Source organism: Apaloderma vittatum, unplaced genomic scaffold, assembly GCF_000703405.1.
Source record: "Apaloderma vittatum isolate BGI_N311 unplaced genomic scaffold, ASM70340v1 scaffold8345, whole genome shotgun sequence".
Classification (NCBI taxonomy): Eukaryota; Metazoa; Chordata; class Aves; order Trogoniformes; family Trogonidae; genus Apaloderma; species Apaloderma vittatum.
This window is the reverse complement of record NW_009715437.1, coordinates 21,544-45,741: the sequence shown is the minus strand read 5'-3', so window position 1 is coordinate 45,741 and position 24,198 is coordinate 21,544. Positions and strand designations below refer to the sequence as shown.

General features: G+C 42.8%; 1 protein-coding gene across 2 annotated transcripts in view; it reads right to left on the bottom strand.

Annotated features, from left to right (window-relative positions):
* Positions 1-520: 520 nt before the first annotated feature.
* ELF1 (E74-like factor 1 (ets domain transcription factor)) overlaps positions 521-24,198 on the bottom strand; it is a 40,044-nt gene continuing 16,366 nt past the window's right edge. The window contains exons 4-8 of one of the 2 annotated variants that reach the window (XM_009869146.1): positions 24,021-24,185; positions 17,488-17,571; positions 14,334-14,526; positions 12,759-13,226; positions 521-1,144 (exon numbers count right to left, since the gene is read on the bottom strand). In XM_009869146.1, the coding sequence (XP_009867448.1) occupies positions 529-1,144; positions 12,759-13,226; positions 14,334-14,526; positions 17,488-17,571; positions 24,021-24,185 (1,526 nt within the window). In that variant the 3' untranslated portion in view covers positions 521-528. The remainder of the gene's footprint in view (positions 1,145-12,758; positions 13,227-14,333; positions 14,527-17,487; positions 17,572-24,020; positions 24,186-24,198) is intronic. The other variant, XM_009869147.1, reaches the window with a different exon arrangement.

The window sequence follows — 24,198 nt, the reverse complement described above, 5'->3', positions numbered from 1 at the left end:
CTGCAAAAAAATGCCAGAGGATACCTGGTTATCAAAGTCTAAAACTGGTGTAATTCAGATACTTGATCATAAAAATTCATATACATGGAATGAAAATGTCCCACTAGAAGTAACTGTTGCTTCAAAAGTTAAGTGATACACATACGGATTAAACAGAAAAGGTTATAATAATGTTACTGAAATGTAAATCAGCAACAGACTGAAAACTTACAAGAAGAAGTAAGTTTGAAACTTTGGCCAACAGCCTCAGGAGAAAGTCTTCATCGTGTAAGAAGCATGTTCCTTCATGCCTGTATTTTGAAACGTGAGTAACATATAATTTTATTTATATGGTAATATTTAGCAATTAACAGAAAATCAAAACCCATTCTAAAGCAAGAATTCTAACAATTAACTGCAGAAATTATGTAGCTTTGCTTCAGAATCAAATCATATATATACATAACTGAAAAGGTCCCATCACATTTATGAAAATAATCATCCACAGGGTCTTTTTTTTTTTTTTTTTTTACAAAAAATATTTATTTATTAATATGAATTGGGTTCCAACAGCTCATTTTCTTGCTTCACTTGCACGTTAGATGGGAAACCATTTGAACTGGACACTACCATCACCAAGGGCTGCTGCTGGAACCTCTGCTCCGTCTGCTCAGTATCATCCGATTTGTCACTGTCTTCTTCTTTTACCGCTCCTTGTACGCCAACCTGTTTCGTTTCTGGTGCTTTAATAACCGAAGTGATCACTGTGCCCGAAGGATGAGCTACCACCTGCGAGCTGCTGGGCGAAAACGTTACCACGGGGGTAGTGGCACTGAAGGATGGAGACGAAGCCATGTTGACGGTTCCGTTGCAAATTGTCTGCACGCTGCTGGTGAGCACCTGCTGAAACTGCGCTGGGCTCAGCACGATCGAGGAAGGAGGCGAGACTGGCTTTGGAGACTGCAGCATGACATTTTCCTTAAGAACCGTCATGGGTTGTGAAGTAGGAATGGCTTGTAAAATGAATTTTTGGGGCGTCGTCGCTGAGGCTGGATCTGTGCTGGCTATCACCGTAGTAAGAGGCACCGTCTGGAGTGTTACAGTATGCAGCTGCTGATTTCCAGGAGAAACAACCACCGGCACTTGGGTTGGAGTCTGTAAAGTCCTATGAAGATCAGAAAAGTTTAAAAGGTCAGAACACTTCCATGCTGAGTTTTGAAAAACAATTGCAGATTTAATACTGAAAAATCTCCTGGCATCCTAAACACTTTGTTTACCCAGAGGTTCCGAAAGATGTAGCAGTTGCTCTCCTAATAAAACAAGAACTGGACCTGACCCTTGAATTCAGAAACAGTTCCCAACATAAAAATACCCTGTGTGAACAATGCTGCCATTGCCAAACTGAGCGGCCTGCCTTTGAGACGCTCAGTACTTCCTCGCAAAACCTGGGAACCTCACCTAAGATCTCCTTCGCAAGCATCAACCAACATCACGAGTGTGACCCTCTACACGTCTGTCATCGATTTCACAAGGTAACCCAAGTAGTTCCTGAGTCAGGCCTCAATTCTCCTGACATCTGTATATACATTTACCTATAAGCAAAAGTACCTGCACTCTAACAGTGAGTCTGGTCAGGATCTTCTCAGACTCCCAGGACACAGAGGTTTCCGTACGCTCTGTCAGGCAAAGCAACTGAACAGAATTTGCTGCCACACATGAGTTTAAATTAGGTATGATGCCATCAGTTGTAGGCTTGGGTACTGCATTACTTTGTACGTATGTGCAGCTCAGAGGGCAACAACAGAGGATCAGCAGCCCGCTGAAGTACACGACGACTACAATGGACAATGGGGACTTGCAGGTGCTGCTGAAAGGGACACACTCCAGGCACACAAATAAAAACAAAACAAAACAAAGAACAACCCAAACCACAGCATATGCCCAGTGAAACAAATGATTTCTAGGGAGCAGAAAAGAGGACGGGAAAGTGCTGTGACACCCTCTCAACAGCTTGCTCCAGCCCACCATGCCACGGTGTCTCCAACCATCTTTTGCTTTCCTCCTGCTTATCCTTCAAAGTTCTTTCCAAACTTCCTGCTTCTCTTCCACGTTTTCTCCTGCCTGCCCTCCTCCCTTTTTTAGTCTTAAGCTCACCCTTGTGTCATATCTGACACTGGCCAACCCCAAAATAACTATCTCCTCCTCCCTTATTTCTACCCCTACTGAAATCCCTTTAGATGGAAAGTAATTTAGTATCAACATTTGTACGTTCAAGTCCATGCAAAATAGTGCATGCCCTTCCTTCTGAAGATTTGTCCTCAGGTATGCTGCAAGGGTTGCCTACTATACTTCTACCATGGAATGTTCTCCTTACTATAGTCCACCAACCCATCACTACCTATTTTTGACAGCTCTGTAAAATCTTATTTGCGAGCATTTAGCCACTGACCAGTCAGATCAGACTCAGCACATTCAAAACTGGAGTTTAAAACCATGCTGTGGCTATCGCAGTTACAACAAAAACTTCACAAGAGCAGGGCTTACGTGATGCTGAAGGTACAGGGCAACGTGGATGCAGATGCTGCCGCTGGCGGCAGGAGAGACAAGTGAAGGACTGTTTGTGGAGGATTTCCCAGGTCCCTCACAGCTCAGTCCTCTAGCCGGACTCCAAAAATTGCTCCAACAAGAACAGCTCCAGTATCTTACCTGGCATTAGGCTCCAAGTACTCCCTGAGCATCCTCCAGTTACCAGTCCCTGCTGCAGGCAATCTTTTCCCCACCTCCTATGGTGCAAAATCTGCATCCGTAGCTTTCTCTTCTTTATAAGAAAGAAGGCTGCAGTACCTAGGAATGCTGCTATAGCAAAACAAATCTAAGTCCTTGCCTGCAAGGCTCCCACACAGGTCTCCTCCGAGAAGCCCTAATAATTTGATGCGATTGACAACAGAGTCAGTCTTGAGCTCCTGTTTCACACAACTGGAGACAGCTCAAGGGCTAAGCTCAGGGAAATGGGGGCTGGCTGGAAATGATCACTTCTTTCTTTCCAGCTTCTGGACAACTTGGTGGTGCTCAGCAAATACCCACAACCGCACTTAAAGCGCAAGGATTAGAATAACAGCACCAAAGCTCACACCAAGTCTGCTAAGGGTTAGCATTCCTCTTTTTTTCCTTCAGCAATTCCCCTGGGACCTTGACAGAAAAATCACAAATCACTGTGTCAGAAGTAGGATGCTGGAATCCACTAGTTTGTATTTTGTTTGTGCTCCATGTTTTTTTTAAACTACTTAAAATGGCAGTAAAATCAAAACGTCACATAGGTACAGCTGAACCCAGGTAAGTCTACAGAGACCAGCAATGCAAGTGGAACAGCTAAGAAGGAAAGACAATTGACACTTGCCATCAGAAAAGCAGTGAAAGTATCATGAGTAGATACCAAGCCAGCTCCCTGATCCGTAAAGAAACTTACTTGAGCCTGAAGGATTAAGATTAACTCAATACTTGCAGTTTTGAAAGCACCAGCTAAAGCTGCTGTGCTGCTACGTCATCCAAGTACTACTCTGAAGCTACTTTGTTGTTCTTTAGCTGTTTTGTTTTAAAACAGAACGGAAAAAAAAAATAAAAGCCTCTAACTGCTCAAAAAGTCTGAACTGGATCTCATCAGAGTAGAAGGTATTCTGCAAAGCACTAGGGGCAACAGCTCTGAGAGAAGTGAACTAAACCGTCTATCTCGGCACACTGCAACTGGTATTTGCATATTGATCTTGAGCCATTTTGTTTTTCCTGAAAGCAAGTCTCATACCTGCACATCACACTGTGACTAACAGTTTACTCCAGATGTTCTGTCCTCTCCATCGGTATACAATACACAGATATGTAAACACGTATATACACATACATGTATATACTTGCTGTAGGAAAAGTATGCAGCAGATACCTGTTGAAGCACAGGATTAAGTAGCACACAGAACCATAAATACACGTCTTTATTTATGGTAGTGGCAGCCAAGCAAGAAATTTGCTTTAATTTGGTAAGAAAACAGACAACTGTCTGTTTACAAACTAAAAATCTATCTGCTATCTGCTCAAACTGTCTTCCTTGCATATAATTGAAAAAAATACAGATTCAGTTTTTCATTTTATCTGCTTAAAAAAAAAAAAAGTACACACTACCTAAGGTGATCTGTTATCACAACTTTAGGTGTTACCATAACTTTAGGGCTACGTAACTTTAGGTGCTTTGAGCTATGTCCTTCCTACTCTGACGTACAAATCTATTGGGTGAATACTTTTAAGAACTTAGAAAAAGAACACTGAGCAACAGTTACAAAAAGGAAACCCTCCCATAGAAAAATCTGGTTACAAGTGAGAAAATGACAAAAATTCTGAAGTCATTTTAGCTTGGCAGAAAATGATCATCTATTTCTTGGTCCATTTGGTACTGTTAAAGGCCCAGAATTGTGCAATATCGTATTAGCTCATCAAGACGTAACTAGTGATAAACAATAAGTGACAGGTGGGAGAAACAAGTTTATTCATGGTAATTTATGTGAAAATTATGAAATGGAGAAAGGGAGAAGATAGGAAAAAAATACTGAAGCTAAAAAGCCAAGGTAAACAAAGATTAATAGCACAAAAAGAAAATGAAACAAGGTAATATTAAGAAATAAATATAGAGAGAGGTAACAAAGGAACATTCCCTCTCCAACATGCACACTGTTCAACCTACAGCTATAGGGGAAACTACAGCCTTGAGGTAAATGGGTGAATTTCCAGGGACTTTCCCCAGTTGTTCAACTAACTGGTTGCAAACAACTCTCTCAGTGAAGCCAGGAAGAGTGAAGGAGGCAAAGGGGTGGGATGTGCTTGTTGGAAACCACTTCAGATGCCTGAGCTGAGAGGCAGTCTCTTTGGAGTGACTACAAGAAGCATCAGCCAAAACCAACTTGGGAGCTCGACCATCAGTGCAAACCACTTCCCTGCTGTCTCCTGGGCATGATCATCAGAGTCGTCAACCTTCTGGTCAATGCTTCACCCCAAGGTATCGCCTTCTGGCCACTGGGACCTTCTATGGCACGAGCCATGGAGACAGGAGCTGCAGTCTTGTACTCAGCACTGGTGAGGCCTCCCCTCGAGCCCTGTGTGCAGGGCTGGGCCCCTCACTGCAAGAAAGACCTTGAGGGGCTGGAGCGGGTCCAGAGGAGAGCAACGAGGCTGGGGAAGGGACTGGAGAGCAAGTCCTGTGAGGAGAGGCTGAGGGAGCTGGGGGTGTTTAGCCTGGAGAAGAAGAGACTCAGGGGGGACCTCATCGCTCTCTACAACTGCCTGAAGGGAGGGTGTAGTCAGGTGGGGTCGGGCTCTTCTCCTGGGCGACCACTGACAGGACGAGAGGGCCTCAAACTGCGCCAGGGAAGGTTTAGGCGGGATCTCAGGAAACACTTCCTCACCGAGAGGGTGCTCAGGCACTGGGATGCACTGCCCAGGGAAGTGGTGGAGTCACCGTCCCTGGCGGTGTTTAAGGAGAGGCTGGATGTGGCACTTAGTGCCGTGGTCTGGCCGATGTGGTGGTGTTGGGTCATAGGCTGGACTTGATGATCTCAGAGGTCTTTTCCAGCCTCAGCAATTCCATGATTCTGTGATTCCGAGATGTCCATGCAAGGTAGAAAGGCACTTGACGCCTTCACACCCAGTCTGAACAGAGCCCCCTCTGAAGCGAGGGCAGAACTTGCCTGTTCTTGTCTAGTTCTTTGCCTGGACAAAATGATCTCTTAACATCATGAGGACAGAGACAGAGGACTTAATTCTCAAGTCTGGTATCCTTTTTACTGACCCACACAGTCTTACAGTTTTCTTTCCCGAATTTTTCAAAAACTGCACACTCACCTGCATCTCAGAAATTTTGCTACAGAGACCTGCAAAATCCCACCTCTTTCAACAGTGCCAAAGACATGTAAAAAGAATAGAACGCTTCTAGTTGTGCAGAAACAAAATTGATCTTGTCTAGATGACTGTGAAGTCCCTTCCGCCATAAGCAGCCTTCCTCCTACCTACGGCAGAAATTAAATCACTAATGGGCTTCAGGAAAGGTCTCCTCAGCTACAAGAAAATCAAAATGTCTGGTTATAACCAAAGTTTTTGCTGTGTCAGAAGTTGTCCCTGTTGTAAATGCACTCTGAGAAACACACTCTGTTGTAGGCTCCATGAGAGTTTCTTGTAGAAGTCCATGAGATCACATCAGCCTATTTCTGACCGATGCCTCCCTCAGGAAGGGCATTTTCCTCACCGTCCTGAAACGTGAAACGCAGTCAAGCTTTAAGAGACAACAGAGATCAGCTCTTGGCAACAATCTCCTGCTTCCCCTCCTTTGGGGAAGGCTGCAGCAGCAGCAGTGAGCCACATCCAAGAGCATCTGCTTGTCCATGTGCTGGAGAGCTTCTCCTGCCAGCCTTTCTTTGGACCTGAAGACTTGCTGCACGGATGGAAAACTGCTGTCTAACTGCAAATAGAAGCAAAGCACATGCGCCCATGCTGATGCTTCCAAATATTAGCCCGGAGTTGCTTCTGATTGTCTAGAAGTTCTCAGCTGGCATTGTAGTCCTTCGCTCATGTTCCCCAGCAAGTCCCAGGGAGCCCCAGCGAGCTCTGTACCGAGACTGATACTTGTGACAGTTTTTATTCAGCATATCTATAGGAATGGAACAGGAGTGATGGGCTACAACATTAGCCGATATTGTGCAGATTTGACTTTCATGCGAATTCAGGTAAAAAGGACTGAAAGCAGACAGTCAATGCAAAATCTCGATAGGACAGAGCCAGGCTGCCTCCTCGTGTCTGTGTGGTTATGAAAGCTTGAACAAAACCAACACAGAGAGACTAAAAAGTAAAAAACAATATAGATAAAGGAGAAAGAACATTAACGATGACATTCACTGCACAACTTACACAAATTAACATCTGTACATGGCATGAGATGAAGACACTTCATTTGAAATAGCAGCTGTAATCACATTTTCAGAGTTGATAAGCTCACGCTAGGCAAATCTGTCTATTTTTCAGAATCAGCATAGCTGCGGTCAGACCACCATCAGAGCCTGGACACGGGAAGAGATTATGAAACAACAGCAGAAAGTGTATGTGTTTGTTTGGGGCAGATATGACTTTCAAAGACAATCCCCTCTGCTTATCAGGGCAATCCACCGAGTTGGCACGTTGTTGGCTTCAATGCTGTTCTTACACAGAATGCTCATACCCAGAAAAAAAACACGATTCACCTTTGGCTACTTCCTTCTCCTCTTGAACGAGGATCTTGCCACTGTGGTCCACGCTTGTGTCACCTTCAGGATGAATTACTGCAATGTTTTCTACCCTAAAGGTTGCAGATAGGTCAAGGTGAAAGCTGTGGTTGACTCATTGCGTAGCGGTTCTCCAGTTCAGAAGCAAACACACAAAGCATATGCCACCAGTGCCCTGTGGGCTGTATTAGCTTTTCCCCAAGCTACAGAACAGAGTCAGGATACTGGTCTTCTAACATGCCGTCCAAGCTATCACGACGACAACTTGAAAATACAGAAAAGAAACAATAAACTGCATTTTGATAAAAGTTTAAAACCTGAAGTCTGCACAGGATCTGTAACCGGTCAGCTAATTGCAAATCTCTTCATGGGCAGAGCTGCCAACTAGAAGATTCACCTACATCCCATGCAGTCAATAACGAATAGAGACACAGAATTTTAAATTAGAATCACAGAATGATTTGGGTTGGAAGGGACCTCAGAGATCATCTAGTTCCAACTCCCCTGCCATGGACAGGGACATCTCCCACTAGATCAGGTTGCTCAATGCTCCATCCAGCCTGGCCTTAAAAACTTCCAGGGATGGAGCATCCACAGCCTCCCTGGGCGACGTGTTCCAGTGCCTCACCACCCTCAGAGTGAAGAACTTCTTCCTTATATCTAGTCTAAACCTACACTCCTCCAGCTTCACAATATGTTCTTCTCTGAATTGTTAGTAACATGAGAACCAACTCTCACTTCATTCAGAAGACACTGGATCTTAAATCACTACTACTCTACATTGAAGGCAAATGAAAATGCATTCCTCTCTAACCACACCCAAGTCATTTAAGGGAGCAATTTAATTGCTCAAATGCAGGCACCTTAGAGACGTGTACGATGTCCTAGTCAAGGTAAGTCCCAGTCTTAGGGACTTCCTGGAGCCTTTTACACTCAGAATGACCCAATGGACATGGAGCTGAATCCTAGGCCTACTTTAGTGCCTCTTAATTCCAAACCACAATTATTCCAATAAACCAGGTATTTGGTAAACCTATGTCAGTTATTCTGGTTTAAATACAACAATTTCACAGTGGCTAAATTCAAAGAGACTTCTTTTTTTTTCTTCTTCCTTAAAAAGCTGGCTCACTGGAAGAAGCAGAAATAAAATGCTCATCCAAAGAGAGACATTTTTATTTTTGTCTTATCACTGGAAACATGCGGTGCCAAATTCAGCTCCCAGTTACACAACTGGGGACTGCAGTAACTTCTTGCATCCACCAAGCCAGAGGGTCAGACCTGCAGAACAGCAAGCAGTGAGCCTGTAATTCCAAACACTCCCACTGAGGATACCAGATGTCTTCCCCGGTCAGCAAAACTCAGTTTGCACGACCTGACCCTGCTCCTGCCCTGTTTCCCAGGCTTGGGTTAGAACCACATCACAACCTTTCTGTTTTAAGCACTGGAGCGAACAAAGAGGCATCTATCCTTGGCAAGCAACACTTCTTGTGTCCCCTGCACACAGCAGCACCTGAAGTTTTACAAAAAGCCGACCAAAAACTTTTCCACTTCAGATGAAGGCGTTACCCACCACTCAAATCCCTGCAGGAGCTTTGTGCAGCTATAAATGAAGGCACTGCCTGTCTCCTGTGAAGGACCAATCCCCTGATTTTCACTGGCATACCCATATCTTTGAGAAATGCACAGGTCACAGCTCAGAGAGGCCCTAGGGAACAGCTGCAACACCCTCCCAGCGATTCTCTGGGAACAGATTTTACCAGACAACGCTGCCCAGTGCAGGGAAGCGATGGTGACACAAGCCCTTCACAATATCCTTCAAATATGATTCTTTTACCATGTGTCTCAGCAGAGAAGATGCACGTTCAGACTTCTTCTCGGAAGGATACGGTTAAGTGTTAAGAAGCCAATTGTTTTGACCTCAAAAATTCTTGGCATGTTCTCTATGTTTTCTTTTTTCTTCTCACAACACAACAGAAGCAAACTGCTGCAGAGGGAAGACCATTTATTTCCATGAAGAAAAGGGAAGAACATTTAGATGAATAAAACGTTGCGTAAGACAAATTATATGGGTCCAAGATGTTCACGCTTCGAGGCAGAGTCCAACCACTCAGCAGCACACGTCAAAAAAATCTCCTGAGGATCATTCCCAAACTCCAGTTGCCACTTTGCCCAAAGGACCTCGACTATCTACATGCCGCAACCTCTAAACACCAACTGGCAATGAATGTTGCTGTTTGTCCTTGTGCTTCCTTATGAAACTGCTGTAAAGTAACTCCTACCGTAACCGTACAGAGAGCATGCATACATCAGGTTTGTCACCTCCTACTCTCTGAGGGCAATCGTACCTGCTGTACATTTTCCAATCATGCAGAACACTCACTTCGACCCTTCCAGAAGCCCCGTTGCAGCAACTCAGGATACGCACACAAACATGTTTACCTGCTAGGGATTTATCACTGTTTGAACAATCAACCCCCAAATCCAGTTCCTTTGGTTTAGCCTTATTATAAAACAACACCTAAAACATATGCTCCAAACAAACATGCAATGTGCTATTCTACCTCAACAAACTATCTGAAGCTTGCATTTTGAAACTGAGCAGAAATGTATCTCTCCTAAATTTTATTTTTAGAGCCTGGAATGGGCAGTGACTACTGCACAGGACTCATCAGTACCTCAGTTTGCAGTTTGGCCCATCCTGGTTAAAAGCACACCAAAAATATCTGGGTTGGGTTGTTCATTTTCACCCTAACCGCTCAGACACCTCAGCACATTCTTTCTTAATTAGCAACACTTCAGTGTAATTACACACTGTACTGAAAAGATCCAACGGGTCTTTTTTTTTTTTCTCCTTTCTTCTGAGACACTTCGTCATTTTGGTTAAGGAAAATACAATTGAAGACTTCATGGAATAACATTTTAAACTACACAACATTTTAAATTAAACAACAGATTAGAACAGAACCAATACAGAACTCTAAGGTTTTAAGGCTTTTGCTTCATCTGAACTTCACACGTGTCATCTCTACTACTTTCTTCCTCTTAGCTTATTGCCCAAGGTCCAATTGTGAAATACTGTGACACAATAACTGGATGTCCTAATGTCCCTGAGCAGCTTTCCTAAATGTTAGGTGGGACTTCTGGCCTGTCTGCTTTATTAGGTCTCACAGATTCTTGGGTTCCCTCTGATCATTTATTTTACACCATTTACACTATGGATATTGGTTTTGAGATACAATCTAGTGTAGGTCTAGCCCAGCGTTATTTTACTTTGCAAATTGCTGAACATTCCCCCTATTAACGTTTAATAGCGTTATTCCACTGACTTAAATAGTACCGTAGAACTTCAGTTATATTTGTACTTCTTTGCTTTCACTATGTTGCCCTAGTCAATTTTTAAAAGTAATTAAATCCTTCATCAACCTTGAAATCATAGGATGGCTCTCTACAGAGTAGCTTAACTACTAAGCGTTAAAAACTTACACGACATCACCTTGATGCAGATTTTTATTAATTTTCTAGACGAATTCGAAAGCTGTTTGATTTTGTTCGTTGATTTTTTTTTTGTCAGATTCTTCATAATTATCTTTTATGTAAACTTCTGATCTAATATAACCCTTCCTACGGCTATGTGCATCTTGAACTCATTCTAGTTAGCTAGAACTATAAACAAAACACAATTTTATTTCAAATCACGCATTTTAGAATTAAAAGGCAAATGAAAACAGATACTGTCTACTTAAAAATGATAACTCTTTCCAGTTTGTTTTACAGTGCCTACCTGTAACTATGAAAAATACTTTTGCTTTCATGGCCCAATGTATTTACTCCTTTGCAGCCTTTACTAACCACAGAATTTCTCTTCTCAGTGTGAAATTTCTTATTGCAGCATGAATGAAAACATTACATAATTTTTAAGGAAATTAAAAAAAAACACCCCACACCAGGATTCAAACTAGGAAGTCCAGGGATATTTTTAAAGATTGTGGGGTTTTTATCCCAAGAAAAGAAGAGATAATACAACTTTTTCTGGACTGACGCTGCAGTCTTGGTTTGTGATTTCCTACATAAATTTTCAGCTTCCTCAACTACTTGGTTATCTCCTAAAGCATTTCTTAACTATTATACCAGCCACTGAAAGTTGAACTAAACAGTTTCAGTTCTTCTGAAAAACCCAACTATTATTGCTATTCTGGATTTGCCTTTTATGTAAGTGGAGTTTTAAAAACTGACTGGCTTTTATAGCATCCCGCTAGTAGCAGAGATGAGAGTGCAACTTATTCTTTGGAACAAAGATATTATTTGGTCTCACTGGTGTCATTACTTACAAAACTGCATGGTTAACCCCAGACAGTCAGTACCACTCCCAAATCTACTGGTGACTCTGCATGTAATTTTCAAAGTAAAGAATAGAGGAAGGGAGGAGGAAATAAGTGTTATTGCAACTTTTGCAGTGTTAAGGTCCAGCATCACCTTATACGACTCTGATATTCCTGTGAGGGGTCTAGATTACAAGAACATTTATTCAGTTTAGGTCTTTTGCAGTCGGTGGAGATGAGCAAACCATCAGGGGACACCTCAGGCTACAGTAAAACCAGCCTTAAGTAATTGTTCTTAAAGCCCCTTCGATCAGGGTGCTGCTACTAAGAGGTTGATGCAAAAGTGTCATGATCATAGAACCACAGAATGTCAGGGGTTGGAAGGGACCTCAAAAACTCATCTAGTCCAGCCCCCCTGCCAGAGCAGGATCACCCAGAGCAGGTCACACAGGAATGCATCCAGGTGGGTTTTGAAGGTGTCCAGAGAAGGGGACTCCTTAATGCTGTGCAGTGTTAGCCAGCTGACTTACAAATTAGGTGTGGAAGCACAACTGTCTCCCTGAATAGTCTGCAGATACACAGCTCCCATGAGATTACTCTGTTAATTGTTTTCTAACATCAGAAGAACGTGTTCTTGCAAGAGCAGCAAAACGCTAGAGCACATAACATGGAGCTTTCTCTTACCAGGGACAATAGAAAAGATGAAAGTGATGACAAAAAATGCTTAAGAATAAAAATTAAGACTCAAGAAGGAAAACCTTTCTGAAGGGATCATACAAACGTACCATGTATAATTCAAAAGTGAAGACACCAACCAGTCAGTGAAGAAGCAGAGTCATGAAATTACTGCCTCTGCTGCAGGACAGAACCGACGATACCAATTTTAAAGATAAGTTGTGCATTCTCCCTCTCTGAAGGATCTGCATCAGGCATAACACCACAGGAAGGATGTGCTTTCCTCCACCAAAGGCAGAGCATTTAGGAGCGTACACATCGCAGTATGCTGTAGTAGCACTCGATTCCTAAGATCAGCCACGATGACACCGCTTCTCTTCAACCAAACTGGGAAAGGAGCATTTTTCTGAAGCATTACAAAGAATCTAAGTCTACCTGGCCATCATTGAGTGAATTTACTACTCTTCATGCATCTATTTTCTGTACGTTTTCTTACCTTATATTTTGAACTGAGGGACTTAACGTTTCATCCTGAACGTTACTGGTTACAGCCGCATGTCCTTCCGTGAGAGACTGCAACGGTTGCATTACATGAACTGTCCGAAAAAGCTGAGTGGGATGTACTGGCTGAGGAGATTGCATTGTCCTCAAAACTTCTGAAGTCAAGCCAGGTGTCTGCTGCTGTACAACTTCGACGTGCTCCTTCAGCTTAGCAGGCTTTGAGTTTCCTGTTTTTAGTGCTGCGGTCGATCCTCCCTTTGTTCCTGTGTTTGCAGCAGCTCTAGATCTGCTTGACTGGTTTCTGTTGGCCACAGGAGTTGAGAGCAGAGTTGAATCCGATGCTTCAGTGCTAGGGCTTGCATCTTCGTCATCTATATAGACGAGATCTTTTGGCATTTCTTTAAATTGATATACTAGGCGCTGACCTTCTACTTTAGCCAGTATTCCTCTTTGGTAATAGTATCTGTTTAAAGTGTAGATACATCAAGTCACACAGTGGTTTTTTGCCAAAAAGCAACCCCCTCAAAAAAATCCCCAACAACTCCCCCAAAAGTAAGAAAAGCAGTAACAAGAAAACTATATTTTTAGTGCCTAGTTTCTTCATTATAAAGGAGTGGCCAACTTCATAGCGTATTTTTTTCTCCAATAACTTTCTTTTACTGTTATTTCTTGTCACCTTTTAATTTCAACATCAGGTAACTCTGAGGAGAGAAAGAAGAACTCTGTGACTTGGCAGCTCTGCTATCAACTCACACTCTTTAAAAGTTGCATGAAACTTGTAATTCTCCTCTTGACTCATACAGTTCTTTCAGTTACCTGAATTCACACTTATTCAGCAGTGAGCACAGGCAGACGTTTTAGCTATAACAAAGCAAAGCGAGTAGACAGGAGCGCACCACTTGTTATATTTACAAATTAATGTCACAATTTGAAATGACACGTGCCGACGTGAGGGATGAAGCAAAATAAAAAAGAAACGTTGCTGCTGCTGCTCAGTTGGGCAAATATCAATCAGCAAAGACTGAAGCTTCATGGATGTCTGCTTATTATCACAGTCTTTCATACAAAAGAAAAATCCCAGCCTGACAGGCAGAGGCACATGATGAGATGTTTTAAAATTTTCTGGACGCACAAGTTCAGAGAAGTGCAACCAGACCTGAGTCCTAAAACTGTATCGTCCACTGAAATGGGACTGTTTGCAACAAGTAGAAGTAATTCCATTAATACATCTGAATTTAGGACTTTTGGCAGACAAGATACTCAAATGTTAGGTAAAAAGTTTGCCCCACTTGGAATCACCAGTCTCTTTACTTTGTCTGTGGCTGACTGAAGATGCAGCTTTTGCAGCAGCACTGAAAACATCTGAGCTGATACTGAAGACAACTGATTTGGGGATGAGGTTAGGAAGGGTTACTTTTAGTTAGCTTACCTCATTTGCTTAAATAGCTTCTTCGTTTCCCAAATTTATAGAATACTACCTCTCTTTTGTTGCTACACAAATTAGATGAGCCACTGAATGCATGCAAACACTACAGCAGCAAAACCCGTCTGTTACTGAAAATGCACATACCTGAGAGCTCTTCCCATTGTTTCATAATTCATGTCAGGTTTGTTCTTGTGTTTTCCCCACAACCTGGACACGGCCTTGGAATCCACCAGTTTGAAAATGCCCTTCTCTCTTTGAGTCCATTTGATATATTTAGGACACGTAGCTTTGTCCTGGAGCAGTGCTAGTAAGAACTCCCAGAGATAAATTGTATTTCCTAAACCAAAAGTATTTCAGGACACAGAGGGGGGGAAAAAAAAAAAAGGAAAAAAAAAGGAAAAATGTTAGTTGACTGTATTTTACCGATGACTTAAATAATGTATCTTTATGAATATATTGTAATATATCATCAAGACTAGGAAATAGTGATGGAAGGGCATGGGAAGGGATTCTTGTTAATTATTATAAACTGCGTGCCCAAACCCTGCAGCCACCGTGTAACCCACAGGGTCCAGTGCCAGGCAACCTACAGTCGCCCTGTTCCAACCACCACCGCTACCCAGCATTAGTAACCTGTGGGTACATTTCCCTCCTGCCTAATCCAGTCACAGAAGCAGTCACCTTTGCTCTACCTTAAACAGGAACGTGTTCAAGTCTATCCTCGGAAAATGCTGGAAATGAAGCCCTCACTTAACTTTTGAACCGAGGTGTTACACTCCTTTAAAAGGCTGAACAGCATCCTTTACGTTTAACAATTAGATTTACATGGGGCAATCGGTGGCATACGCTGGCAGAGGCAAACCTTCAAGAATAGAGTTCAGGAAGACTTGCTGGGTTTTTTTACCCACTGAGCGCTTGTACTTGCTGGTAGACAACATTCAAATTTAATTTTACAAACAAGCAGGCACACTTATAAATGGTAAACCATCATATCTGTTTGGTGTTTACCACACATAATGAAAGAGTAGTAAAATCACAGATTGTGAATACTTAAAACTACTATAAAGTTTGCATATCCTTTTTTTCCAAAAGTACATTTAAGGATTCTAAAGTCATATAACTAATAAGACTCCTTTTCCTGCCTTTTTTAAGGCTTTTGGTGTCTGATATTCTTTTGGACACTCGAAACCCACACAAGCTTCTCAAGTGGTACGCTGTAAGACTGCGAAAGGCAGAAAAACCTTCTTGTATGAAAGTATCACCTCCCACGAGCAGCCGTGCAAAGAAACCAGCAAGGACAGTGTGTGCAGATTTCTTTGAGTTTCACAAAAAGAAAGAAGATGCCCAGTGCATCAGAGGGTGACAGGAGCTCTTTTGTTGGCTTCAATCTAACCCGGCAGTTTTTTCAACTTTAAGAACCACCAACCTGGACATTTATCAACAAGGGGAGACATCTTACAAATCAGAACTCCCATACAACTGCATTATAAGCTCCAATTTGCAAATATTGAGCAAAATCAGCAGCACTGGCAGTATAAAACTAGCAGCTCATTCCAGAGGTGGAAGCTTAAAAAGTGAGCCTTGCCTTTGCAACAGCAGTCCCAGCTTATGAAAAATGGGCAGCCTGTTTGCCTTCAGATAGCCCCAAGGCAAAGGTTAAGACTACTTAGGCAAGAGACAAGGTCAGCCAGGAGGGAGCAACATTCCCAGCCATTTACCATCTGATCCAGGGTGCTTCTGTTGTAGTCTAGACTAAAAATGCTCAAGTGCATCAAGGCAATCTGCACATTTGTTACTCAGCCCCTGAAAATCACGGTGAAGACAACTGTCTGTTTTACTCACAGGCAAGATTTTTTTTTAACCTCTTCTGAGTCAGGGCAGGAGAAGAAACATGTAGAAAACTCAGTTTTCTCCATGCATCACATTGAATATTTATATGGAGGGACAGGGTTTTAGTGCACATGTTCCCCTGAGGGATGGGCAGCTCTTACGATTTTTTGCTTCCTTGCCATGGCTGGTTATATTAATATCCCTTTTACTTCAATTCTGTATTTCTCAAATTGCAAAACAGATGCTTTTGTTGTAGCTTTTTTACTAACAGGCAACACGCTCCTTTTTAATTCCTTTCGAATTAGCAATTTTGTAACAATGGACAAATGTGAAATATGATGCATCCTTGCTGTCATCAACACGAGACTCCTCCACCTTTTAATTCTGTGGCTAGCTGCTTTAGTATTTTCTGTTACTTAATTTAAGTACTACTTGGAAGTTCCTCTGATACTTTTCGTTCATTTTCACTTAAAAGTCAGGTTTTAATTAAAACAAAAATAAAGGCAGCAATGTATGCAAAATTGCTGGCATTAACTTCAGTGAAGCACTGTTTTCCAGTGTTTTTTTCTTTTGTCCTGTCATTAAGAAAATTCCACTTCCATAAAACTCCAACCCATACCCGTTTGTCACTGTAGTGATTTTTTCTGATTTCAAGAGAGCCTGATGTCCTCATGCCACCACCTTCCAGGTTTGGCTGGACTTCTGCCCTGGTGAGCATCGCACGCACGTCAGCATGTCTGTCCCTCCGGGGTGACACTGGGGAGGCTCATTCCCTGCTCCCTCCAAGGGCAGCAGCACTCGGTGGGGGCCGGGACGGGGATGAAGCTGCCCTTCGAACCTGACAGCAAAGCAACCGAGTTGCCGACAAAACCGACAGCCACCAGCAAACGGTTCAGTCTGGAGGAAATGATTTATTGTATCGGTTATGTGCCGTTTATTTTCTTTCTTACTTGGAAGCGCAGGAGGAATGAAAGAAATGTCAACCCCCCAAGTTTTCTGCCTGAGTCTTCAAGCCGCGTTATGACTTTGCTCCAAATTCAGGGCTTGGCACTTCCTGCTGCCAACTGGCAGCCTTGATTAGCTCCTCATGCAGAATTAGACACACACAGATGGAAAAAGTTTTCAAAGATCATCTGTCAAAATAACCAAAGCCCAAGAAACACTAATACAATGCAAAGCACTCCCCAAGACTTCACTCAAAACGCAGCAGCCTCTGCAGGGGGTTGAAGAGTTTCCAAGAATCCTCGCAACTGAAGTGACAAATACGGTTATTCTCCCTAGGAACTGGGTATTTCACCAAGAAATCTCATGTCCTAATATTTACTTGCCTTAAGATGAGATGGTAATCGCTCCTAAGCGTAAGACCTGGTTTTACACCACAAGAGAACTAATGAACTTGGGTCTTTCTACAGGCAACTCAGAAACAATGTTCTTTAAAAAGAACTTCACCAACAACACTTTGACTTACCCTTTCCATCTTTGTTTTTCTTTTTCACAGATATGTTTGGGGTTGTAGTAGGGGACTCAGGACGAGATGGTTTCGGCTTCTTCCCTGAAATAAACCACCAGTAAGTCAACTGCAGTTAAAAAAAAAAAAAAAAAAGAAGGAAACAGAAAAGAATAAGGACCTAAGAACAGAAGAGATTTGTTTCCCCAATTCAGAGAGGATTCAATTTCCAGTAAGTTAGGAGGTCCATTCCACATCAAAATTGTTCAATTTCTACAGCAGGACTGGACCTGCTAAACTCTTAAGCGTACTTCTAGTAAAGACTATGCTCACTTTTCCAAAGTCCACGTACCTTGGAAGTTTCTGTGGCTTTTTGGGTACACCTGAGAGCACTTAAAACAGATGAGCTGAGGAAAATAAGGCTATTAACTATAGGCAAGAGTTGAAACAGGAAAAGCTAGATAAAATACAGAGCACCACCTTTTTCATTCATCAGCAAAACAGAATTTATAGAATCACAGAATCATTAAGGTTGGAGAAGACCTCTAAGATCATCGAGCCCAGTCATCAACCCAACACTACCATGACCGCTAAACCATGTCCTAAGTGCAACTTCTACATGTTTTTTTAACACCTCCAGGGATGGTGACTCCACCACTTTCCTGAGCAGCCTGTTCCAATGCCTCACCAGGGGACAAAGGAAGATTGTCTGTGTGTTCAACAGACCGGAAGTCTCCACTGGCAGCAGCAAACTATCCTGTCACATGAAGAAAATATTTTTCACTTCTGCTGTCTTTTACACCTTCCTCAGAAGTGGTTACGGTTAAAGGAAAGTCACTTGTTTGTTTGTTAAGACCAGCAGAGCCAGTAACAGGACTCTGAAAAAATGTCAATTTTTAAAGTTCTAAGCATGGTGGCTCTGCCTGGTGAGGAAGAGTGAAAGGAAGAAGTTAGAATTGATGACAAGAATGAAGAACATTAATTTTCAAATGTTCAAAAATCAACTATCTAAACATACGTGGAATACAAAATACTAGTAATGCTGAAGGAGTTTGCAGTATGAAATGTTGACCCTATTCCTTTATTAGTCCTCATTCCCTCCAAAGGCACCTTTTACAGGTGACGTAATTCATCAGAACACTTCAGAATTTTCTTATGAAATAGAAATTTATCATGTTTTGCAGTGACCTGTTAGTACACTGACAATACCTAAATCATTCACATACAACCTTTGCTTTTAAAAGGCAGAAGAGACCAAGCAGATACAGGACTCGGAAAACTACATTTCTAGCCCAAACAGCATATTGTAATAATTCAAGATCTACAGAAAAAATAAATTCTTTTTCTCTATTTATTGCATTTCCAAAGAGTTCACATTCTAAGGAGGCAAAACCAACAGGCAATCCCATACACTTCTGGTTGTTTTTTTTCACCGTCTCTTTTAGAAAGGAAACAGTTGTGCTGCAAAGTAGGAGTGAAGCTTTTTCACTAGCTCTGAAAAGAAAAGCTCAGTGCCAGCCTGCGCTGTCTGCTTTGTTCTGGACTTCCAGTTACCTATAAAGACGCCATAAGAAACACTGGCTTGAGTGCTCACCTTTTGACACTAGCAGCCTTGCTAAGTCCAGCTTTGCACCTTTTCCTTTCTCTCTCTTGTTTTGACAGGGCAAGGAGAAGGAGGAATAGATAGTTAAGAGAGCTGCAGTGAGGAAACTCTAGTAATGCCTGGAGTCCTAATTTTCTTGTTTCTACTCAGATGAGACTCATGACTGAGGATGGGACACAAAGTTCAGCTATGATCTTAGCCAGTAACGTCTTCCTCGACAGAACGGTCAGAGTTGGAAGGGACCTCTAGAGATCATCTAGTCCAACCCCCTTGCAAAAAGCAGGATCACCCAGAGCAAGTCACACAGGAAAGTGTCCAGGCAGGTTTTGAAAGCCTCCAGAGAAGGAGACTCCACAAGCTCCCTGGGCAGCCTGTGCCAGTGCTCTGTCACCCTCACAGTAAAGAAATTTCTCCTCATGTTGAGGTGGAACTTTCTATGCTCTAACTTAAGCCCGTTATTTCTTGTTCTATTTCTGGGCACCACTGAAAAGAGATTGTCTCCTTTCACTTGACACCCAGCCCTCAGATATTTATAAACGTTAATAAGGTCCCCTCTCAGCTGTGTCCTTTCAAGGCTAAAGAGTCCCTGAGTTGTCTCAGTCTCTCTTCATAGGAGAGCTGTTCAAGTCCCTTAATCATCCTCACAGCTCTCCGTTGGACTCTCTCCAGTAGGTCCCCTTCTCTCTTGAATTGAGGAGCCCAAAACTGGACACAGTATTCCAGGTGTGGTCTCACCAGGGCAGAGTAGAGGAGGAGGAGAACTTCCCTAGACCGGCTGGACACACTTTTCTTAATGAATGAATATGGGAAGGAGGAAATCCTACAATACTGTTTTTTTAATACATCGTCATATGAAGGGATGAACTACTGGACTATACATTTTTAGCAGCTTTGTTCGGCTCACCATTACTGGCTGCAGAAATGTTTGTTTTCCCTATTAATACATCGTCATATGAAGGGATGAACTACCGGACTATACGTTTTTAGCAGCTTTGTTCGACTCACCATTACTGGCTGCAGAAACGTTTGTTTTCCCTAAATATCTAGATGAAGCCACTCTTGTGTAAATCAGCTTCTACTGCAGAAGAAGTCCCTCAGGGTAACTTTGGCTAAGTGCTTTTCTCCCTCAGAGTTGTGTCAAGGGAAGCCTGTTGGGTGCTCATCTTGTTTCCCCTCTTGTAGAGGTATAAATGTAAGTTGTTGAGGAGTGGGGAACGTTATTTCGATGCCATTAATTACCTGCGTCCAAATGAGATCAAGTCTTTAAAAAAACCCAAACAGCTCTGTTAAGTCATGACTCAACTACTGCTGGTCAACTTCAGGGAACAGAAGTACCGCTCACATATAATTTATGCACTTCTGATGGGGGATAAGCTAAGCTACTAAATATGAATACTACAGCTACAGCAATTCTAGGCTTTCTTACCTCAGCCTAGACTACTTCAGAACATCCTGTTTGGACAATGTCGTACTAGAAATCCATCCAAAATTAGAAACTCGTTTACAAAAAGGTATTGATGCTACTGCTCTGCATCTGGGCTAGAGATACTTAAGATGATGGTTTTAATCTCCAGGCACTCGCTGATACTATCAAAAACACAGTTAAAAGAGAGACACACAATATGTTTCTTTTAGTTTAAAACAAGATAATTTCTGAAAGCACAGAAAGCATTAGCACACTTCCTCCTTTGGTTCAACAGAGCATGAATTTGTTACCTCTCAGAGTGCATCACTAAACTCCTTTTTAGGAGAGAATTTTACAAAGAGGAAGGATGAAAAATGTGCAAGAGCTAAGCCTTATGTGGGGCTACCATAATTTTGTATAGCTAATAGAATTTTTTATTGGCATTTCCACTTTCCTGTGTCCATCGTTGCAATAAACACTTCAGGTTAGAAATTTACGCTACAAATTAATGTGGTATTTAGCCAGTGAGTTGTTCACACTGGTTAACAATTTTAAACCACACCAGAAAATGTTAAGTACATCTTCTTGCAGTGTTTTTAGTGGTTCTTGGTTAAAAATATATAAAGTATGAAAAAACACAATAAACAGTATGTATCTAAAATGCCACGTGCATATAACTTACATGACCACCTACTGCCAGATACTTCCCACAGCAAAAATGGCACTGAAGATACTAGTATAGGAAATTTCCAAGCTTCCTTCCCTGACATCTTTTTGTTTCTCCTGCCTTCCTGCTGTGCAGTTCAGCAGCTCGGACCTTTTTCAGTACAAACATCATGTTAAATGCGGGCATGGAATTGAGCAAATGGGTGGACACAGCAATGGGGCCCACAAGGAAAGAAAGTGAAATCACCCCATCACTTCTGGAGAACATTTTCTTGGAGGAGGCTCTACTGGGCAGTGTTATTTTGGCTCAGTTAGTTGGCAGGGCTCTGCACAATGCAACCCTGCAAGTTTAGCTGACAGGTTATATATATGAAAGGGAAAGGGACTGCACTTAAAAAAATTCACCCAAGTCACCCAAAAAACCCACCCAAAACCAAAAGGAACCCACTCACGTCATCCTGATGTGCACAACGCCTTACAAATTCCTGGACATTTTAAATAACATTTCAACAGGCCGCAGACCATACCATCTACCCCATGAAGTCTCAACTTCATTGAAAACTAGTAGTTAAGAAAACACTAAACCGTCGCACCTCCTCTAGTATTTTTGCTACCTGATGGACCTGTCAAAAACACATGCACATATTTGCTGTGAAGCAACTGGTTTTCTAATCTACAGCTAGGGAGGAGGAAGGAGTGGGAGTAAGCAGAAGCATAACATGAAAGAGGGTATGAAAGCATCAAGCCAAAGAGGTTAAATGTCTGGCAGACAGCAGCTCTTTGTTTTGACCCACGTAGCAGCAAACATTAAAAGGAAGAAGAAAAGAACAGAATGAAACCAAGAAAACAATTTAAAATCCTCTTAGGGTTGGTTATCTTGCAGTAGTGCGCAAAGCACGGTAGTTTCCCCAGCAGCGTTCTCAGGGCAGCTGCTGGTAAAGCTCTCCTCCACAGCGGGTTTCAGTTCAGCTTTCTTACGGGAATTGGAGACTTCCGGACCCACATCAGTCCCTGTCAGACCCTGTGACACACTCGGGGCTCAGGAGCCTTCCCCAAGATCTCCACAGGTGCTTTACCCTGAGGGTGGTGAGGCACTGGAACACGTTGCCCAGAGAGGTTGTGGATGCTCCATCCCTGGAAGTGTTCAAGGCCAGGCTGGATGGAGCCTTGAGCAGCCTGATCTAGTGGGAGATGTTCCTGCCATGGCAGGGGGGTTGGAACTAGATGATCTTTGAGGTCCCTTCCAACCCAAATCATTCTATGATTCTATGATATGCTCTCACATGGATAACAACTCCCAGCCATTTGGAAATAGCAGCAAAAATGTGCTCTCGTTGAGCAGGAGCCCCATTCTGGAAGGCTTTTATTTCAGAGAAAAACCTGTCAAAGCTCTAATGCTCCTCTTCAGATCCAGGATTAGTTTCAGAAACATTTGTTCCTTTGTTCCTTCTTCTTTTAAAATTTGTTGCAAGAGTACCTTACATCTGCCTGCACTGCATGACTCTCTTTCACTGCAGACATCAGCATCAGGATCTCCGATGGGGTGGTCCACACTGAAGTAGGACGGGAAAACAGGAGCAGAAAGTCTGACCGTCCCTGCTCACTGCAGGAGGGTTGGACTAGATGACCTTTAAAGGTCCCTTTCAGCCCAACACACTCTATCATTCTGTGATTCTATGATTGTCCACCACTTGGTAGCAGAGCACTGACTCCAAAGGGACATCACTCAGTGGACGCTGTGTAAATGTGATCTACTGCAAATGGGATTAATCCTTACCATAGCATGCAGTTATTAAAAGAAAAAAAATAAAATTAAACTGTTCATATTTAAGAAAAGCTAAAAAACCCTCCTCATTCTCATTCTATATTCTTAACAGATCAAGCATCTTTAGCTGAAGCTAAATGAGAGCTAATGAAAGTGCTTCAGGATTCACACAGAATCACAGAATATTAGGAGTTGGAAGGGACCTCAAAAGATCACCTAGTCCAGCTCCCCTGTCAGAGCAGGATCACCTACAGTAGGTCACACAGGAACGTGTCCAGGTGGGTTTTGAATGTCTCCAGAGAAGGAGACTCCACAACCTCCCTGGGCAGCCTGTGCCAGTGCTCTGTCACCCTCACAGTGAAAAAGTTTTTTCTAATATTTTTGTGGAACCTCCTATGGTCCAGCTTGTACCCATTGCCCCTTGTCCTGTCACTGGACATCACTGAAAGGACCCTGGCACCGTCCTCCTGACACTCACCCTTGATGTATTTATAAACATTCTTGAGTTCACCCCTCAGCCTCCTCTTCTCCAAGCTAAAGAGACCCAGCTCCTTCAGCCTTTCCTCATCAGGGAGATGTTCCACTCCCTTCATCATCTTTGTGGCTCTGCGCTGGACTCTCTCAAGCAGTTCCCTGTCTCTCTTGAGCTGAGGGGCCCAGAACTGGGCACAATATTCCAGATGTGGCCTCACCACGGCAGAGCAGAGGGGCAGGAGGACCTCTCTCGACCTACTAGCTACTCCCCTTCTAACACACCCCAGGATGCCATTGGCCTTCTTGGCCATGAGGTCACATTGCACATTCACAGTGACAATTGCTCTGTAGCCTGTATTGGGAGCTCTGCTCTGAAGAAGAAACTACACATGGGAACAAACAGAGATGCATGTTTTCTGTGGGAAAAGCCATCACTGCTACCTCTCCAACATCACTGGTATCTAAGCACCAGTACCTGTGCTCGCACTATCCAGTAAGAAAATGCTTTCTCTGTTTTTCTAGCTGAGTCTGCTCAGTTATTTTATCCTGACACCCAGAATGGTTCCAGACACCTCCAGGTGAGGTGACAATGACACCACTGCTCTCTTACTCCATGCTGCTGCTCTCTGGTAGCGTCTTACCTTTTTTCTTCTTTGGTTGTTCAAATTCTGGAGTCTCTGGCGATTCAGCATACGGGTCTGGGGTTTGTTGAACTTCCACCACCTCAGGGATCCCATCCAGCGTGACTGACACGTGTGTGATAGGAGCCACCATATCATCATCTTCAGTTGCGCCAAACATAGTTGCTTAAGGGAAAGG